Genomic DNA, 19558 nt, shown 5'->3' with positions numbered 1-19558 from the left:
CCTCCAAAGCAGTTTCTGTAGTGCGTATGGTAGTATTTTATCTGATCCTGTGATTGTGTGAACAGGGTGAGCCAGCTGTAGCCATTTCACGCTGTACGATCTTACCATCTCAATGCCAAGAAATCTCTCCCCCCCTCCCCCATCAATCCTCTCAATTGTGTGTTCATTGCAGTTTGAATGTGATGACCAAGTGCTGTTTACTCCAAAATGTGCATGACTGCAATGAGTCGGATGTCAGCACTCATACCACTGGCTAAGCTTGTAGTTCTGCTGCCGTGTTCATACATCTCCCTCCCCTTTTTTTCTTTTCTTTTTAATCTCGTTGGGTTTTGCCTTTTTTGTCTCTGGGTTCTGATTTTCTGACTTTTGTTGAGATTTTTTTTTCTTTGTTGCTTTTTCTCATCTCTGCCTTTCTTTTCATTTGTTCCTGACAGTCTGCCGTAGGTCATGACTACCAAAGCAAGCTGTCCAAACACTGCTCCCAGACTGATACCTCCAAAGGTTTTGGAGGGAAGTTTGGAGTTCAGACTGACCGTGTTGACCAGGTATGCCCTGTGACCTGCAGCCTCTCTTGCTTTTAATAATAATAATAATAATAATGATAAATTAAACTTATATAGCTCCAACTTAGACAGACACAAAAGGGGAAGAAAAACAAACATCATAAATCACAGATGAAAGCAAGCCCTGATTAATGACTTTTAGATACATTGCAATAGCAGAAAACGTTGCCTCCATATTTAAAATGATTTTTGGCCATTTTTAGCCATGTATACTACTACTATCAGCTGCTCCCGTTAGAGGTCGCCACGGCGGATCATCGGTTTCTATTTCTTCCTGTCCTCTGCGTCTTCCTTTGTCACACCAGCCACCTGCATGTCCTCCCTCATCACATCCACAAACATCCTCTTTGGCCTTCCTCTTTTCCTCTTCCCTGGCAGCTCTGTATTCAGTGTCTTTCTCCCAATATATCCAGCATTTCTCCTCCACACATGTCCAAGCCATCTCAATCTTGCCTCTCTTGCTTTGTCTCCAAACCGTCCAACCTGAGCTGTCCCTCTAATATACTCGTTCCTAATCCTGTCCTCCTTCGTCACTCCCAGTTAAATCTTAGCATCTTCAGCTCTGCCACCTCCAGCTCTGCCTCCTGTCTTTTCGTCAGTGCCACTGTCTCCAAACCATATAACATAGCTGGTCTCACAACCATCTTGTAAACCTTCCCTTTAACTCTTGCTAGTACCCTTCTGTCGCAAATCACTCCTGACACTCTTCTCCACCCACTCCACCCTGCCTGCCATCTCTTCTTCACCTCTCTTCTGCACTCCCCATTACTTTGGACAGTTGACCCCAAGTATTTAAATTCATACGTCTTCGTCACCTCTACTCCTTGCTTCCTCACCTTTCCACTATGCTCCCTCTCATTCACACATAGGCTACTGACTTTCATTCCTCTTCTCTCCAGTGCATCCCTCCACCTCTCCAGGCTCTCCTCAACCTGCACCCTACTGTTGCTACAGATCACAATGTTATCCACAAACATCATAGTCCATGGAGACTTCTGCCTGATCTCGTCTGTCAACCTGTCCATCACCGTTGCAAGCAAGAAAGGGATCAGAGCCAATCTTTGATTTAATCCCACCTCCACCTTGTGTGCTGCTAACTCTCAAACAAGCCCCGCAGCTGAGGCGAGGATGAACAGGACGTCACTCAATGGTCGAAAATTTCTTTATTTTTAACCAACAGGTTACGAACCTTGAAAAAGAAAACACACAAAATACAAACATACATCATTCAAGTACCCTCAACTCAAAGCTAACACACAATACAACTCACTCACTCCCGCAATCACTCACCAGTCCGTCCTCGTCCCGTCATACTAAAGAGTCCCCGCTCCGAAGCTGCACCAACCTTCCCGACGTCACCCCCAGAACGCAAACCAGCCAATCACAGCAGCTCCCCAACTGAGACCCCGGATGCACGCATCTCTCGCCAATAGAACCTCGCAATAAAAGTCCTCATCAAGCACACAGAAATCACATACAATCGGAACTGGAATAAATCTCATTATTATTATCAATACTCAGATTCACCTATGTAACTAACAATTCAAACAATGCCACAATTCAACTACATGTGAACGAAATAACTTTCACAAGTTTGTACCCAAACCAAACAAAAATCTCTGACTAAACACAACTCAAATCCAACCACCCCACAGAAAGCAACACACCTCCCACTTGGTCTACTGGACTCTAGACCTAAGGAGACCACACTAATAATCACCGCTTTCTCTTTGGTGGTGTTTCTTCGGTTAACTCTTTAATTTCTTCTTTAAGTCTTTAACGACCCCGGAGCCAGGTCCCCCCGAAGAGGCACGGCCAGCATCACAGGGTCGCTCGCTGCCAGCAGGGTGCTTATCCATGCTCCATACGGAACCAGTGGCACTCCTGTCTCTCCTGTGGTCTGGACCCTTCCATAGCACAACAGTAGTCCTGACATCTCTTCTCTGACAACTACAAGCCTGTTCAATGTAGACTCAGGGAAAGCTACCCCCTCTTGGGCTGCCAAGCATAGGTCCCAAAAGGCAGCTCTGACCTCCCCCACATCGATAACTGGCTTGCCCACCTTCCCTCTCGAGTGCTTAGCCTCCCACTCTGCTCTCTCCATGGCTCTCCCGCGAATCATCCGTCTCTTAACAGCTCGGCGAACCCAACCGATCACCCCACAGAGCTTGGCCAAGCTACTGAACTTTTCAGGCTCAACCAGATCAACGATAGCCACGCCCCAGAGCCTCTCCTTGTTTTCAATCTAAGCGGAGGTCGACTCTTCCTCCTTCACCGTGTGCACAGGAGCCTCGTCAGTCCCATCCAGACGCCCCTGGACAGGATTTGCCGTCTTCTTCCACTGGGCTCTAGTGAAAGCCACTGTGAATGCCCTCCGCTGGAGCTTACGCACAGCCTCTCTGGTGCTGGCCGCCACCTCCGCCGAAGACTTCATGGGACACTCTTCTATCGGCCTCACTTGGAACTCAGGACCCTTTTGACAAATGGAGCCCTCATCCAGGTCTTCTAGAGGACCTCCTCGGGTGATGAGGTCGGCGACGTTCAGATCTCCTGAGATCCACCACCAGTCAGCTACTGGCCCAGCCTTCTGAAACTCCCCGACCCTGTTCGCGAATAACGTCTGATACCCGTAACTCTCCCTCTGGATAGCTCCCAGGATAGTCTGGCTGTCTACGAAATGGAACCATCTCTCCACCTCAAGTCGACCCTGCCTCTCCCAGAACCCTCTCAGCCTGGCAGCGAAGACGGCGCCGCAAAACTCTGCTTTGACCCCGTCGCCCTTCTGGTCAAGGGGCGCCAGCTTGGCCTTTGACTCAACAAGGCGGATGTCCGCCTCTGTAGACGTCTCCCACCTCAGGTACAGAACAGCTCCGAAGGCGTCATCACTCCCATCTGAAAACGTGATGCCCCACGGCCTCCCCCTCCATCCAGGAAGAGTAAGGCTCCTTTCGAAACTGATTTGACGAAGCCGCACATACTCTTCAAAAAGCTTGATGGCATCTGCCCAGAGGTCTGTCAGAAGGGGACTGTCCCACGTGTCTTTCTTGGAGTCTCCTCCCCCAGTCTCCTGGAAGGCTCTCCTTACCAAGATGGCCCCTCTTGCTTTGGCCGGGGTAGCTACACCAACAGGGTCGTAGAGCCCTGCTACCTGGCTTAGGAGCTCCCATCTGGTCTGAGGGTTTAGCGTTTTCTCCTTGATCTCCTTCTCTGAGAGGTCGACCCCCGTCCTCATCTTCTGCTTTCTTTTGGAGAAGTTGATTGAAACCATCAGGAAGAGTCTGTCGCTGTCCACGTAGTATCCAACACCAAGAGCCTTGTTGTCTTCCTGCCCTAGCTGGTTGGGCAACACCAGGGTTCCGGACTCTGGACTTGGGCTTTTAACAGCTTGCCCAACCTGACTACCCTCGCACCTCCCACTTTGACCGGACCAAACCCACGGTTTGAGCGAGAAGCCTCCGGCCCAGAGTATCTCCTCCACTCCTCTGGTGATCTTGTCCAGCTTCCCTGGGTCATTGTGGGACGTGAAGATGTCGTCCACATAGCTTTCCTCTTCAAGCACTCTTCTCTCGTCGCTCATGTGAGAGAACCTGGGCAGTCTCGCGGTTTCCCTCATGGCCAACTGCGCTATGCATCCCGCTGGTCTGTCTCCAATATTGACCCGAGTGATAGCGAAGTCTCTGATCTCTTCCTCGAGTGAGTCCCTCCAGAGGAACTGATGAAGGTGAACCTCTCTTTCGTTCAGCCACACAGAATTGTACATCTTCTTGATGTCTCCTATGGCCGCATGCTCTCCTGCTCTGAACCTGAGCAGAACCGCCCGGATTGGGTTTAGCACATCCGGACCCTTCAGCAGGATGTTGTTCATGCTCGTCCCTTTGAACTCTTGGCTACTGTTCCAGACGAGCCGCACTGGCATGGTGACAGAGTGAGGGTTCGGTGCGATTAGGTGACTTACGTACCAAACTGGCCCTCTCCAACTGTTGATTGTGTCCTTCTTTAACTCGATGGCTGCTCCTCTTTCCACCATCTCGTGTACTTGGGCTGCGTAAGCAGCTCTCCACAATAGGTCCTGCATGAGGCGCTTTTCGGTTCTCAAGAATGTCGCTTCCACCACTTTCCTGTCATTTGGAAGTGAAGCCGGGTCTTCAGTCCAGGGGTATCCCGCGTTCCAGTGCGGCGAGTCACTGTGGTCGTCAGTAGCCACATAGGTCAGGCCTTCCTTGATCTTTTCTAGTTCCTTCCCTTCAGCTAGAGTCATTTCCTTCCCCCCTGGCTGGCATTTCCCGCACCGGCATCCCCCACACTTCGGCTCACAGGCAGCTCCGATGCTGTCCCATTTCCACCACTCAAAAACTTCCTTGCTGGTTGTGGCCATGTTCCTGATCTCCTCACCACTCTCTTGCTCCAGGCCCAGCGTTTCCTCTCTGGAGCTATTTGGCTCTCTGGAAATCTCTTCGACCTTGATCACTTTTGCTCTCATTGAGCGTGCAAAATGTGTCTTTGAGTTGTGAATGGATACCTTCACCTCTTCGAACAGATCAGGGTGCGCTCCCCCCACAGTCTTGCCCAGTGGGCCGTCCCACAACACCAGGTCTCCCACTGTCTTCATCCGCTACGGAGCAAGCCTACCCTCTCGGTGGCTGATTAAGAGTTCGATTTTCTTTGGCCTGACCAGTTCCTCTGTCTTGACCTCCGGGAAGAACTTCTTGAGCTGCCGCGGGCTAACGACATGGTCTGCTTGTGCGATCTCGTCCAGTCCATAACAGACGATCTGGTGGGGACTCCACTCATTCTCTGAAGTCCACATTCTGACTTTGAGCAAGTACCTTTTTGTCTGGACTCTTACTTTCATTCCACCAACTCCATGCACGACCAGCATTACCTTCTCTCCTTTCAGTTGGAGTCTGTTGGCGGCTTGGTGGGTAATGTAATTAGTGTCAGACGCAAGGTCCATCAGGGTCCCAATAGTTTGTCCTCCATTGGTTGTGACCTCCATGATCATCATAAGCACTGGATGCTCTGTCAAACCCCTTTCTTCAAGGAGACCATCACCGTTTGTGCTCGCACTCATTGACACTGTTGTCTTGTTGGTAAATGCCCTTATTACCCTTTCCGCTACTTCAGGGGAGACATCAGCTAGGGCCTTCTCTTGTTCTTTTGAGAGCCTTCCTGCCTTTGTGTCTCTCTTTCCCCCTTCTTGCTCTTCCCTCTTTTTCTCATCACTTTTGTGCCCTCCTTCCACGGAGCACAAGAGGTAGTGGTGGTCTGAGCCGTCTCTTTTCTGGCAGCACTTCTTCTTGCAGAGGAACCTGTTACTACATTCTCCATCCACACCATGGGATGCCAAGCATCTCCTGCAGGCTCCATTCCTTTTGATGACGTCTTTCTTTTCGGCTAGGCTGAGCCCTTTGAACTTCTCGCAGAAGAAGATCCTGCCTCCGTGTTTCTCATCTCCACACACGCTGCACTCTTTTGCCAAATTCCTTCCTGTGGCCCTTGTGAATGCCCTCCTTTCCGGTTTGCTCGATTTCTCAGGCTCTTCTGACACTCTTAACTGCTCCAACCTTTCGAAAACAGCTTCTTGCTCCTTTAGGAACTTTAAGAGAGCATTAAAGCGACCATCAGCGGTGACACCGTTCTCGGGTTTGGTTTCGAATTTGAGCCAGTCCATCTTCACACTGTCAGGTAGTTTGCTCTCTATAGTTTCCATTGCCAGCGGATTCTTTATGGCATCAGTATTTCCGAGATCCGTCAGATCAGTCAGGGCCTTCTCCACAGCTTGAATCAGATCAGTTGTCTTTCTTGGTTGGTTTCCTTTCACCGCTGGAAACTTCTCCAACTCCCTGATTATCTGAATCGCGATGGTTGTCTTGTTCCCAAACCGGTTCCCTAGGACCCTGAACATTTCTCCTGCAGTATCATAGCTCGAAAGTCTGAGGTCTTTGGCGATTTTTTTTCTTCCACGCTGTCTAGGAGTTGGAATTTTTTCACTTCCGGTGACTCTGACGGATCTCCCTGCCTCTGCAGACGTTCCCAGTCTCTTCGCCATCGGTGGAAGTCTCTCATGCAACCGCTGAACGTCGGTAGTCTTGTTGGTTGGAGGCGCACTCTCGGTTTGGCTGCTGCTTGCGTGCCTCCCGCTCCCAGGCTTGCCATACTGGCGCTATGTGCTTCCTCCCATGCTTTCCGCTGAGCCTTAGCTAGCTCAGCACGCTCTTCTTCGGCAGCTTCTGCCATCCTTTGCTGAGCTTCAGCAGCCTTTTTCCTGGCCTCCGCAGCCCTCTCCTCAGACTCGGCGTTAACTTCGGCAGCCTTTAGCCTGGCCTCAGCGGCTCTCTTCTCAGTCTCGGCGATCTCATCGGCCTCCTTTTTCCTGGCCCTGCCGAATTCTGCCAACCACCTGATCCAGAGCTCGTTTCTCTTGTCCTCCAGCACCCGAAGCCGCTTACTCGTGTCGCACGTAACACCTTCAGGGATCCACTCTTCCCAGACAGCCAGCAGATTTTCTGCCTTGGCGATGAGACCTTCCAAGAGTGCGTTTTGCTCCTTACCGTTGCTGTAGATTACTCCTTTCAGGCTGACTCCTTCAGCGCTTTCATAGCTTCTTTCTGCCCGTCCAATGGCAGATATTAGCTCGGTCTCCGCATATCTCGACCAAAGGCTGGACTTGACTGCCCGTCTCACCTCTTCAACTTTGAGCTCACACTCTCTGGTTACTCTCTCTATGTCTGCTTTGAGCTGCCCATCCAGTGCCTCCGCGTCATCGTTCGCTTCAGCTAGCAAGCCAGCCTCATAGTCATCATTTGCAGAAAAAACCCTTTTTGCATCATCAGAAAATGATTTCCACTCAACTTTCAGCTCATCTCGAACCATGGTTGTTGCCATTCTAAGGATGTAGTTGGCTCTTTTCGTGAACGCCGTCTTCACTTTGGTCCTCTCTTTCTTTAGTGATTCCATTTTTATTGATTTACCTTGGATGCTAAGCCCTGAGCGTACCTGTATCGCCTTTTCTAACTGAAAGTCTTTCGCCCTCTCTAGCTGCCTACACTAGCTCAGAATCTTCTGCCCTGACTAGCTCAGCCTGACTAGTCTTCAGCGGCGTTACCGGGCTCACCAGGGGTCCCCCCGGGGATACCGCCCAAAATAGAAAGCAACACAAATAAATAAAGTGGGGAAGGTCTCACCTTCCCCCGCCGGCTTGCTACCCAGGTACGCTCAAAACTAAGCTAAAGCTTAGGCCATTAATTTAGACGGTTGCTAAATGTGATCACTGGCATCAGCAGGTAGCTGTTTAGTTAACCAGCTCCTATTCTACTGGCTGGGCTAGCTTTCCTTGCTAGCTCACGTCAGCTTTTGTTACGGTAATTACGTTAGCTTCCGATGCTAACTCACGTTAGCTTTCCCTTGCTAACTCTCATAATTGCTAGCTAGCACACTAGCTTCATAGCCTACTAGCTGTGCTTACTTTAGCTAGCAGCGGTAGCTTCCTAAACTGCTAGCTGAGCCCTTACGTTAGTCAGCTACACGGACCTGAGCTAGCATGCTAGCTACAAACAGGTACGTCGTTGAAAGGGAAATTTCACCACCTGCCCGCTGACCCTAGTGGCCTTATGTGCGGGTTTATTACGTTTACACCAACAACATGGATACCACAACCTTTCTCGTCCAGGCGACGGTTCAGCAACTCTTCTGCCGTCGTGGTGGTTCGTAACTGTGCTGCTAACTCTCAAACAAGCCCCGCAGCTGAGGCGAGGATGAACAGGACGTCACTCAATGGTCGAAAATTTCTTTATTTTTAACCAACAGGTTACGAACCTTGAAAAAGAAAACACACAAAATACAAACATACATCATTCAAGTACCCGCAACTCAAAGCTAACACACAATACAACTCACTCACTCCCGCAATCACTCACCAGTCCGTCCTCGTCCCGTCATACTAAAGAGTCCCCGCTCCGAAGCTGCACCAACCTTCCCGACGTCACCCCCAGAACGCAAACCAGCCAATCACAGCAGCTCCCCAACTGAGACCCCGGATGCACGCATCTCTCGCCAATAGAACCTCGCAATAAAAGTCCTCATCAAGCACACAGAAATCGCATACAATCGGAACTGGAATAAATCTCATTATTATTATCAATACTAAGATTCACCTATGTAACTAACAATTCAAACAATGCCACAATTCAACTACATGTAAACGAAATAACTTTCACAAGTTTGTACCCAAACCAAACAAAAATCTCTGACTAAACACAACTCAAATCCAACCACCCCACAGAAAACAACACACCTTGAACCCATCTGTCATTCCAACCGCACACCTCACCATTATCACACTTTCCTCCTGCACCAGTCCTACACACAGCGGTGGTTGAAAGTTTGTGAACCCTGTAGAATTTTCTATATTTCTGCATAAATGTGACCTTAAACATCATCAGATGTTCATACAAGTCCTAAAAGTAGATAAAGAGAACCCAATTAAATAAATGAGACAAAAATATTTTACTTGGTCATTTATTAATTGAGGAAAATGATCCAATATTACATATCTGTGAGTGGCAAAAGTATGTGAACCTTTGCTTTCAGTATCTGGTTGTCACCCCCCTTGTGTAGCAATAACTGCAACTAAACATTTCTGGTAACTGTTGATCAGTCCTGCACATCGGCTTGGAGGAATTTTAGCCCATTTCTCCGCACAGAACAGCTTCAACGCTGGGATGTTGGTGGGTTTCCTCATATGAACTGCTCGCTTCAGGTTCTTCCACAATATTTCGATTGGATTAAGGTTAGGACTTTGACTTGGCCATTCCAAAACATTAACTTTATTCTTCTTTAACTGTTCTTTGGTAGAACGACTTGTGTGCTTAGGGTCGTTATCTTGCTGCATGACCCACGTTCTCTTGAGATTCAGTTCACGGACAGATGTCCTGACATTTTCCTTAAGAAATCGCTGGTGTAACTCAGAATTCATTGTTCCATCAATGATGGCAAGCCATCCTGGCCCAGATGCAGCAAAACAGGCCTAAACCATGATACTACCACCACCATTTTTCACAGATGAGATATGGTTCTTATGCTGGAATGCAGCGTTTTCCTTTCTCCAAACATAACGCTTCTCATTTAAACCAAAAAGTTCTATTTCGGTCTCATCCGTCCACAAAACATTTTTCCAATAGCCTTCTGGCTTGTCCACGTGATCTTTAGCAAACTGCAGATGGGCAGCAATGTTCTTTTTGGAGAGCAGTGGCTTTCTCCTTGCAACCCTGCCATGCACACCATTGTTGTTCAGTGTTCTCCTGATGGTGGACTCATGAACATTAACATTAGCCAATGTGAGAGAGGCCTTTAGTTGCTTAGAAGTTACCCTGGGTTCCTTTGTGACCTGGCCAACTATTACATGCTTGGGGTGATCTTTGATGGTCGTCCACTCCTGGGGAGGGTAACAATGGTCTTGAATTTCCTCCGATTGTACACAATCTGTCTGACTGTGGATTGGTGGAGTCCAGACTCTTAAGAGATGGTTTTGTAACCTTTTCCAGCCTGATGAGCATCAACAATGCTTTTTTTGAGGTCCTCAGAAATCTCCTTTGTTCTTGCCATGATACACTTCCACAAATATGTGTTGTGAAGATCAGACTTTGATAGATCCCTGTTCTTTAAATAAAACAGGGTGCCCACTCACCCCTGATTGTCATCCCATTGATTGAAAACACCTGACTTTAATTTCACCTTCAAATTAACTGCTAATCCTAGAGGTTCACATAGTTTTGCCACTCACAGACATGTAATATTGGATCATTTTCCTCAATAAATAAATGACCAAGTATATTACTGTATTTTTGTCTCATTTGTTTAATTGGGTTCTCTTTATTTACTTTTAGGACTTATGTGAAAATCTGATGATGTTTTAGGTTATATTTATGCAGAAATATAGAAAATTCTAAAGGGTTCACAAACTTTCAAGCACCACTGTACTTCTCTGCCACTCCCGACTTCCTCATACAATACCACACTTCCTCTCTTGGCACCTGTCATATGCTTTCTCTAAATCCACAAAGAGACAGTGTAACTCCTTCTGGCCTTCTTTATACTTCTCAATCAACATTCTCAAAGCAAGCATCACATCTGTAGTGCTCTTTTCGTGGCATGAAACCATACTGCTGTTCGCTAATCGTCACCTCTCCCGTTAACCTAGCTTCTATTACTCTTTCCCATGTCTTCATGCTGTGGCTGATCAACTTTATACCTCTGTAGTTGCTACAGTTCTGCACATCACCCTTATTCTTCAAAATTGGTACCAGTGTGCTTCTTCTCCACTCCTCAGGCATCCTCTCACTTTCCAAGATTGTGTTAAACAATCTAGTTAAAAACTCCACTGCCATCTCTCCTAAACATTCCCCTGCCTCCACAGGTATGTCATCAGGACCAACTGCCTTTCCACTCTTCATCCTCTTCAAAGCTGCCCTTACTTCCTCCTTGCTAATCCACCACACCTCCTGATTCACTATTCCCATGTCATCCAACCTTCTCTCTCTCTCATTTTCTTCATTCATCAGCCCCTCAAATTACTCCTTCCACCTTCTCAGCACACTCTCCTCGCTTGTCAGCATATTTCCCTCTATATCCTTGATCGCCCTAACCTGCTGCACATCCTTCCCGGCTCGGTCCGTCTGTCTAACCAATCGGTACAAGTCCTTTTCTCCTTCCTTAGTGTCTAACCTCTCATACAACTCACCATACGCCTTTTCCTTTGCCACCTCTCTCTTTGCTTTACACTGCATCTCATTGTACTCCTCTCTACTTTCTTCATCTCTCTGACTATCCCACTTCTTCTTTGCCAACCTCTTCCTCTGTGTACTTTGCTGTACTTCCTCATTCCACCACCAAGTCTCATTGTCTTCCCTCGTCTGGCCTGATGACACGAAGTACTTTCCTAGCTGTGTCCCTCACTGTTTCTGCAGTGCCTGCCCAGCCATCTGGCAACTCTTTACTACCACCCAGTGCCTGTCTTAACTCCTCCCTGAGCTCCTCACAACAGTCTTCCTTCTTCAACTTCCACCATTTGATCTTAGGCTCTGCCTTCACTTGCTTCCTCTTTTTGGTCTCCAAAGTCATCCTACAGACCACCATCCAATGCTGCCTAGCTACGTTCTCCCCTGTCACCACATTGTGGTCTCGATCCTGTTCAGATCGTGCCTTCTACATAAGATATAGTCCACCTGTGTGCACTTTACTCCACTCTTATACGTCACCCTGTGTTCTTCCCTCTTCTTGAAATATGTATTCACCACAGCCATTTCCATCCTTTTCCAAAATCCACCACCATCTGTCCTTCCACATTTCTCTCCTTTACACCATACCTACCCATCACCTTCTCATCACCTCTGTTCCCTTCACCAACATGCCCACTGAAGTCCGCTTCAATCACCACTCTCTCCTCCTTGGGTACACTCTCCACCTCTTTATCGAACTCAGTCCAGAATTCTTCTTTCTCTTCTATCTCACACCCAACTTGCGGGGCATATGCGCTGATAACATCCATCAATGCACCTTCGATTTCCAGCTTCATACTCATCACTCTGTCTGACTCTCTTCACCTTCAGCACACTCTTGACATACTCTTCTTTCAGAATTATCTCTACCCCATTTCCCCTCCCATTTGCACCATGGTAGAAGAGTTTGAACCCACCTCTGATGCTCCTGGGCTTACACACCTTCCACCTGGTCTCTTGCACACACAGTATACCTATCTTGCATCTTTCCATCCTATCAGCCAGCTCTCTCCCTCTACCAGTCATAGTGCCAACATTCAAAGGTCTGACTCTCGCCTCCACACTACCCTTCCTCCTCTCTCGCTGCGTCTGGACATGCCTTCCCCCTCTCCTTCAGTAGCATAGTTTCGACTAGCACCCTGCTGGCCAACAGTACCAGTGGAGGTTGTTGGCAACCCAGGCCTCGACCGATCCGGTTTGGAAATCTTATTTATGATCCGCATATTTGTTTTGGCAAAGATTTTACACCGGATGCCCTTCCTGACACAACCCTCCCCATTTATCTGGGCTTGGGACCGGCACTAAGAATGCACTGGCTTCTGCATCCTCAGTGGCTGGTTTGGTTATTTTTAGTCATGTATTACATCTATTGCATCCTTTTAAAAGATTGTGCATGTTAATACTCCAACTGATTTATTTTCTAGCCTGGAGCAGGATGTGAATAAGACCATTAGAGAGTAATTTGTTTACTGTTTATTTGAAAATACCACAGAAGAAATATAGTACTATTAAAACATACCATTATATGCATATACCCACACCCAGGGTTTACTCAGTTGAATAACTGTGCCACCCTCTTCCCCTCCCATGCCAGTCTGCAGTTGGGTTCGAGTATGCTGGGAAGACGGAGAAGCATGCTTCGCAGAAAGGTAATGTTACAGTTTGCCTTATACCCCCCCCCCCCCAACCCACTTTTAAACCATATGCCACACCTAATTAACCCAGAAATCTTATCCAGGCAATATTACAGAAATGTACAACTAGAGCAGGAAATATTTATATATTTTTCTTAATACACTGTCAGTAGAACAAAAAAATCCCCATCTATTCTCAGTAGTTTACTTGACAGCTCAACTTTTTAGAAGGATTAGGCTGTGTTCAGACACAAGGCAACATATTGCTGAAATTGCTTATATAGACATTCTGTGGGTGTATCCTTGAAGCACTGATGTACTTACAACATTAATTAGTTCATATGTAATATATCAGTGCATTTATTGTTTGACTCACCTCTTTCCTCCATGTCCATTTTCATTTTATTGTGATAGTGCTGTAGATCAACACTATAATGCCGTGAATCCACAGACAGGTTCTCATCCATTTTTATATAAGAGTGATCTGGGAACCAACATTTTGTTTTGTTGTTTCAGTGTGGTCATTAATAAACGTTTGAATCTGATTGGCTATTGCGAGGCTATATATTGCCAAAAGGTTTAGCACTTTTGACTTTTTATTGGTCGCTGCCCTGTCCATAATGGCAAATTGCCCCATCTCTTGCGTTGCTCGATCTCGTAGAACATGAATCAATCTGGCAACAAGTTGCCTCTTGTCTAAATGTGCCTTAAGACCCTATACCCCTTAAACGTAATGTCAAAGTGAATGGTAGAAAATATTAACCTGCATGTGGCTGGTGATGTAAACCTTTCCTCATGGCCTGACAAATGTATTTCCAAATTTACTCCTGTTACATTGTTCAGTAGATGTAAGACTTCTGCTCTGTCTATAACAGTATCTGGACCTGCTAATATCGCTAGTTTTTTTTTTTTTTTTTTCCTGGCATTTGATTTTGTGTTGATGGTTGATGTGTTGATGAATGCGAACGATGCTGGGCTGTACACCAGCATCTCAGCTCTCATTGCTTATCGGCTACATTTTTGTCCTCATATTATCATCAGCCTTGCATTGTGTTCATCTCTCGAGTCATAGAGGTGTAGAAAGCGAAGCCCAATTCCAGTCCAATTCTTCAACAGCGGAACAGATTTAAATGTTACTCATACTTCTGATGTTACATCAAATGTTGATCAACCTACACTACCGTTCAAAAGTTTGGGATCACCCAAACAATTTCGTGTTTTCCATGAAAAGTCACACTTATTCACCACCATATGTTGTGAAATGAATAGAAAATAGAGTCAAGACATTGACAAGGTTAGAAATAATGATTTTTATTTGAAATAAGATTTTTTTTACATCAAACTTTGCTTTCGTTAAAGAATCCTCCATTTGCAGCAATTACAGCATTGCAGACCTTTGGCATTCTAGCTGTTAATTTGTTGAGGTAATCTGGAGAAATTGCACCCCACGCTTCCAGAAGCAGCTCCCACAAGTTGGATTGGTTGGATGGGCACTTCTTTGAGCAGATTGAGTTTCTGGAGCATCACATTTGTGGGGTCAATTAAACGCTCAAAATGGCCAGAAAAAGAGAACTTTCATCTGAAACTCGACAGTCTATTCTTGTTCTTAGAAATGAAGGCTATTCCATGCGAGAAATTGCTAAGAAATTGAAGATTTCCTACACCGGTGTGTACTACTCCCTTCAGAGGACAGCACAAACAGGCTCTAACAGGTACTATTTAATGAAGATGCCAGTTGGGGACCTGTGAGGCGTCTGTTTCTCAAACTAGAGACTCTAATGTACTTATCTTCTTGCTCAGTTGTGCAACGCGGCCTCCCACTTCTTTTTCTACTCTGGTTAGAGCCTGTTTGTGCTGTCCTCTGAAGGGAGTAGTACACACCGGTGTAGGAAATCTTCAATTTCTTAGCAATTTCTCGCATGGAATAGCCTTCATTTCTAAGAACAAGAATAGACTGTCGAGTTTCAGATGAAAGTTCTCTTTTTCTGGCCATTTTGAGCGTTTAATTGACCCCACAAATGTGATGCTCCAGAAACTCAATCTGCTCAAAGAAGTGCCCATCCAACCAATCCAACTTGTGGGAGCTGCTTCTGGAAGCGTGGGGTGCAATTTCTCCAGATTACCTCAACAAATTAACAGCTAGAATGCCAAAGGTCTGCAATGCTGTAATTGCTGCAAATGGAGGATTCTTTGACGAAAGCAAAGTTTGATGTAAAAAAAATCTTATTTCAAATACAAATCATTATTTCTAACCTTGTCAATGTCTTGACTCTATTTTCTATTCATTTCACAACATATGGTGGTGAATAAGTGTGACTTTTCATGGAAAACACAAAATTGTTTGGGTGATCCCAAACTTTTGAACGGTAGTGTATGTTCCTGTGAAATAACTTCACCCAGAAACTGATTGATCCCAAAAAGAACCTGAATTTGAATACTATAAAGTGATCTGATTGTGGAAACAAGTGTGGTAATGAGTGTTGATGGGTGGTTTGGATTTGGGCTGCTTCCTGATCACTGCTTACCCTGCTGCTTCACCCTGAACTTTGACCCTTGCCCCCTGCTTTGCTGTGTAGACTACTCCACTGGGTTTGGGGGGCGATATGGAGTGCAGGCAGATCGCGTGGACCAGAGTGCAGTGGGCTTCGAGTACCAAGGCAAAACCGAGAAACATGAGTCCCAGAGAGGTTTGTTTAGTGTTCCCACCATTATGTAAAGTCCTGTATTAACCGGGAAGAAACTCCGTGGGATACACGCTAACCCACACACACACACACACACACACACTTCTCAACAATTTGGCGAGACTGTATCAATGCATCTCCTTGCAGGTCCAGAGGAGTCACATGATTGAATTGTCTTTTCTCTCTCTGTCCTCATTCTTCAGCCTCTGCCATTCTGCCATTTGCTGTTTTATATCGGGCTGCAAACATGGCTTTATTTTTAAGTCCAACCTTATTTGTTGCTGTGTGTAACATTATTATTGCTAATGTTGTAGGTCGTAATATCTTTTTAGGTTGGTGTTTTTGAAATACAGCACACCACCCCTACCTGAGGAGGCCCGAATTACATGGTGATCTTCTCTAACCAGGATGACTTTCCATTGTAAAATGTTGTTCCTACAATGTTCCCTCCCTTTCTTTCCTTCCCATATTTCAGATGGTTGATGTGGATATTTCATCAACTTCTGGCTGTTGGGTTGTTTACACCAAGCTGATTATCTTGGGACTATTAATTGTATTTCTTTCTTCTTCTTTTTTTTTTTTACATTGGTACAGTTTATTCCTATTTAAATGTACATTTTGGTTTGAGTCAGCTTCCCTCAGACACACTTTCTCCACGATTGAGATTGTGCAAAAAAAAAAACAAAAAAACAAAAAAAAGACAACCTCAGGCAGATTCAAGTTTGAAAAAGAAAATGCAGAGCACTTTGTTATTGGATATGGTTTCTTACCCATTATTTCTGACATTAGGAGAATTTGTGGTCTGCCTTAGAGAAACTTGAAACCAGTGTGTAGCTTAAAATTATTTTAAGCACCATAATGCTTGAAACAACCATTTTTGGGCCTTAACATGAATAAAGTTGGTGCATGTTGCAAAGTTATACCAAATGATGCAATTTATACCAAATAGAAATATTACTGCAAAGGAAAATGAAAGATGCAGTATAGGAGGAAAAACGTTTATGGGAATAAAAACCCTGTCTGCTGGTGATAGCTGGTTGGACCCATCTGCCATGGGCTAGGTATAATCTGTCGCTTCTTGTCTAAACTATGGCTATCCCCCCCCCTCGTTTTTTTTTTTTTTGGACACCATCAGATTACACCAAGGGTTTTGGTGGAAAGTTTGGTGTCGAGACAGACAAGGTGGACAAGAGTGCTGTGGGCTTCGAGTACCAAGGCAAGACGGAGAGACACGAGTCTCAAAAAGGTTGGTGCTGCTGTTACCTGTGGATGTACTTGATAGAAAACACTCACTGACTAAATGCAGGTACGCTAGGAATCCACAAAAAAAAGTACACTTTAACACTTTAAATTTGGGTAGTGCTTAATTCTATTCACATTTGTAGATGTTATTGTAGATGCACATATTGCAATGAGACAAAGTTTACTCTGTTTCTGCCAATGGGTCAGTCTTTCAGTGGACTTCAGTTATTGCTGGTGATGTTAACAGACCTTGTCTGACTTTGCGAAAAATGAATTATAGTACCTTTTCGAAAAATTGGTATTTTTTCTAACCGCTTATATAGTTTTCTGTTAGAATTTTAAATTTACACTATTTTATTCATTATAGTTTGGATTATCAAGAGAAGTGAGCTGTTGACATGCTCTCCAATTTTCAAATGATATGGAAATTATCCTGACAAAATGTATGTAAGGCCAGGTTATTCCTGAAGGATTGACATTGTCCAAAAATGTTTTTTTCACATATCAGAGGAGGAGTCTTTTAATGTATATCTATTTTCTTGGATATTATCAGTGGTTCCTTTTTTTGTTGTTAATTTATTTGTTGATTTGGATCATGTGAAATGAATTACTCTTGGACCATGACTGGAGTTATCAGAGTATTCTCATGCAGTTACAGCCAAGTCTTTGTTGGAACATAGTTTGGTCAGTGGAAGGGTTCTGCAAGTGAAAATTTTTTATTGTTTTGACCAATGCCTAAATTTATCTTGACTCTTTAAAAATGTATCCACTTACAGGTTAATTTCGTTAACTTATTTTGGATATATTCTTGAGATAAAGAGGACTGAAGGCGCTGCAATTTACAGTGCGTTTTCCTTAAACAGTCACAGGAAAATCTTTACTGGCACAGAGTTTGGGCGGTAGTAATTTTGGATACAAGTCATCATCAATAGTATGGAGTCTAGAGGTGTAGTATGAGTCACACCCTCATCTCTCTGTAGGAAGTAGCCTGTCCTATCAGTTTCTACATAGCGGAGTAGTTCTGCCTGTTGCCACTTGTCTATCTCCCTGGTCTTAGCCAAAACAGGTTTTACTTTCTGGTTGTGAAGACTGCAAGTAATATGTAGATGGGGCAACGTTTTAGGGAAAGGTGAGCTGAAGAATTTCCCCACAATGCCCTGGGCTTTGTTGTTTGTTGCCCAGGTTAGCTTAAGTGGTGCAGGCTCTGATAGCAGGGTTACCTGCCCTGATAAGTGGACTGGCCTTTTTCACATGTTGTTACAACGAGAACAGCCATAAAAACAAAATATCCTTTAATAGTTTTCCCATGGTTAAAAAGAAAACAAGATACCTTTTATAACTGCCAAATCTTTTCTGCGATAAACTCTGATAATGGTCATGTCAGCATTTGAAAACATGACATCTTGTCAAACTATTTGAACTACAAAGAAATTGTCTTATTAACAGTACATGGAAGACTTAACAGGTGAATAGTAATTTTTCCAAAATCTTGTATCCTAGTGAGCACTTCTAACAGTTTTCAAGAGAGGCTGCATTAGTAGGACATTACATTTTAAGCCATGGAACAAACCCTTATCTAATTGCTGGCTATGAGTTGATTTTCATTTGAAAAGCTTGAACTTTCCAGGGATGTAGGAAAAGCAGTGTTTCAAAGCTAGAATAATGTGATATACTCATTTGACTTTAACCGCTGGTTATATCTGGGAAATGTGAAATTGTGCATCCGTTTTTCAATGCATAAGAAATGTTTGATGTTTTGTTGAACTGTGGAAATATTTGTGTGTGTGTGTGTGTGTTTTTACAGACTACGTAAAGGGGTTTGGTGGCAAATTTGGCGTACAGACAGACAGACAGGACAAGTCAGCAGTGGGCTGGGACCACCAAGAGAAACTACAGCTCCACGAATCCCAGAAAGGTATTGTATACCTACGGACAACCTTTTAACCCTCAGTACAAGCTCCATAGGAGGAGGAAATAAACGTCTTAAGTTATGAGGTTGGGCATTGTCTCGACTAAATCTATAGAATGACTACCCTTACAGATGTGGGCAGTATATCCTCTGCCATTATCTGTATTTCTTAGTATAAGATTTCAGTTTAGCAAATTAAGTGAATGTAACAGATGCAGCAAGTAAACCCAGCAAGCTTCATTTCCGTAGATGCAGCCGGTAAAAACCTGCTCTTTGAAGAAGATTAGTCAAAGGGGGAAAAAAAAACTTATTTCCTGAGGGAAGTCAATGATGGTTGAAGGTTTTGATGTCTTTCATCTTCATAACTGGGGTAGAAAATGTGTACCAGCCACCTTCCAAATGCTGCTCAGCTTTAAAAGTCCACCATCTACCTTGGCTCATAACCAGGTGTCTTCAGGAGGTTCTATATCATATATTTGTCTTGGGGAGCATTAAACTGGTAAATTCTTGAACTGCTGCTGGGGGCCACTAAATGAGGCAGTTGTGTCCCTCAACTGAACTTATTATTATTATAACTTATTATTAACTTAATAATGAGTATACAAATAATTTGAAAAGTTTAATGAGCAACTAAACCAGGGGTGAGCAAACTACGCCCCGCAGGCCACATACTGGGCTGTTTAATTCGGTCCGTCAGGCATTTAAATTAATACTATAATTAATTTAAATGACTGGTTATTCGCTATTTTTT

At 44.8% G+C, this 19558-nt stretch overlaps 1 protein-coding gene across 3 annotated transcripts in view; it reads left to right on the top strand.

The window, feature by feature from the left end:
• The window catches only part of LOC130111244 (src substrate protein p85-like), a 38739-nt gene that overhangs the window by 7693 nt on the left and 11488 nt on the right, over positions 1–19558 (top strand). For all 3 annotated transcript variants that reach the window (XM_056278355.1, XM_056278356.1, XM_056278354.1), the window contains exons 5-9: positions 435–545; positions 12933–12987; positions 15549–15659; positions 16792–16902; positions 18703–18813. In XM_056278355.1, the coding sequence (XP_056134330.1) occupies positions 435–545; positions 12933–12987; positions 15549–15659; positions 16792–16902; positions 18703–18813 (499 nt within the window). The remainder of the gene's footprint in view (positions 1–434; positions 546–12932; positions 12988–15548; positions 15660–16791; positions 16903–18702; positions 18814–19558) is intronic.

Source organism: Lampris incognitus, chromosome 4, assembly GCF_029633865.1.
Source record: "Lampris incognitus isolate fLamInc1 chromosome 4, fLamInc1.hap2, whole genome shotgun sequence".
In the NCBI taxonomy this organism is placed as follows: domain Eukaryota; kingdom Metazoa; phylum Chordata; class Actinopteri; order Lampriformes; family Lampridae; genus Lampris; species Lampris incognitus.
The sequence above is the reverse complement of the archived record's forward strand: the minus strand, read 5'-3'. Positions and strand labels throughout refer to the sequence as shown.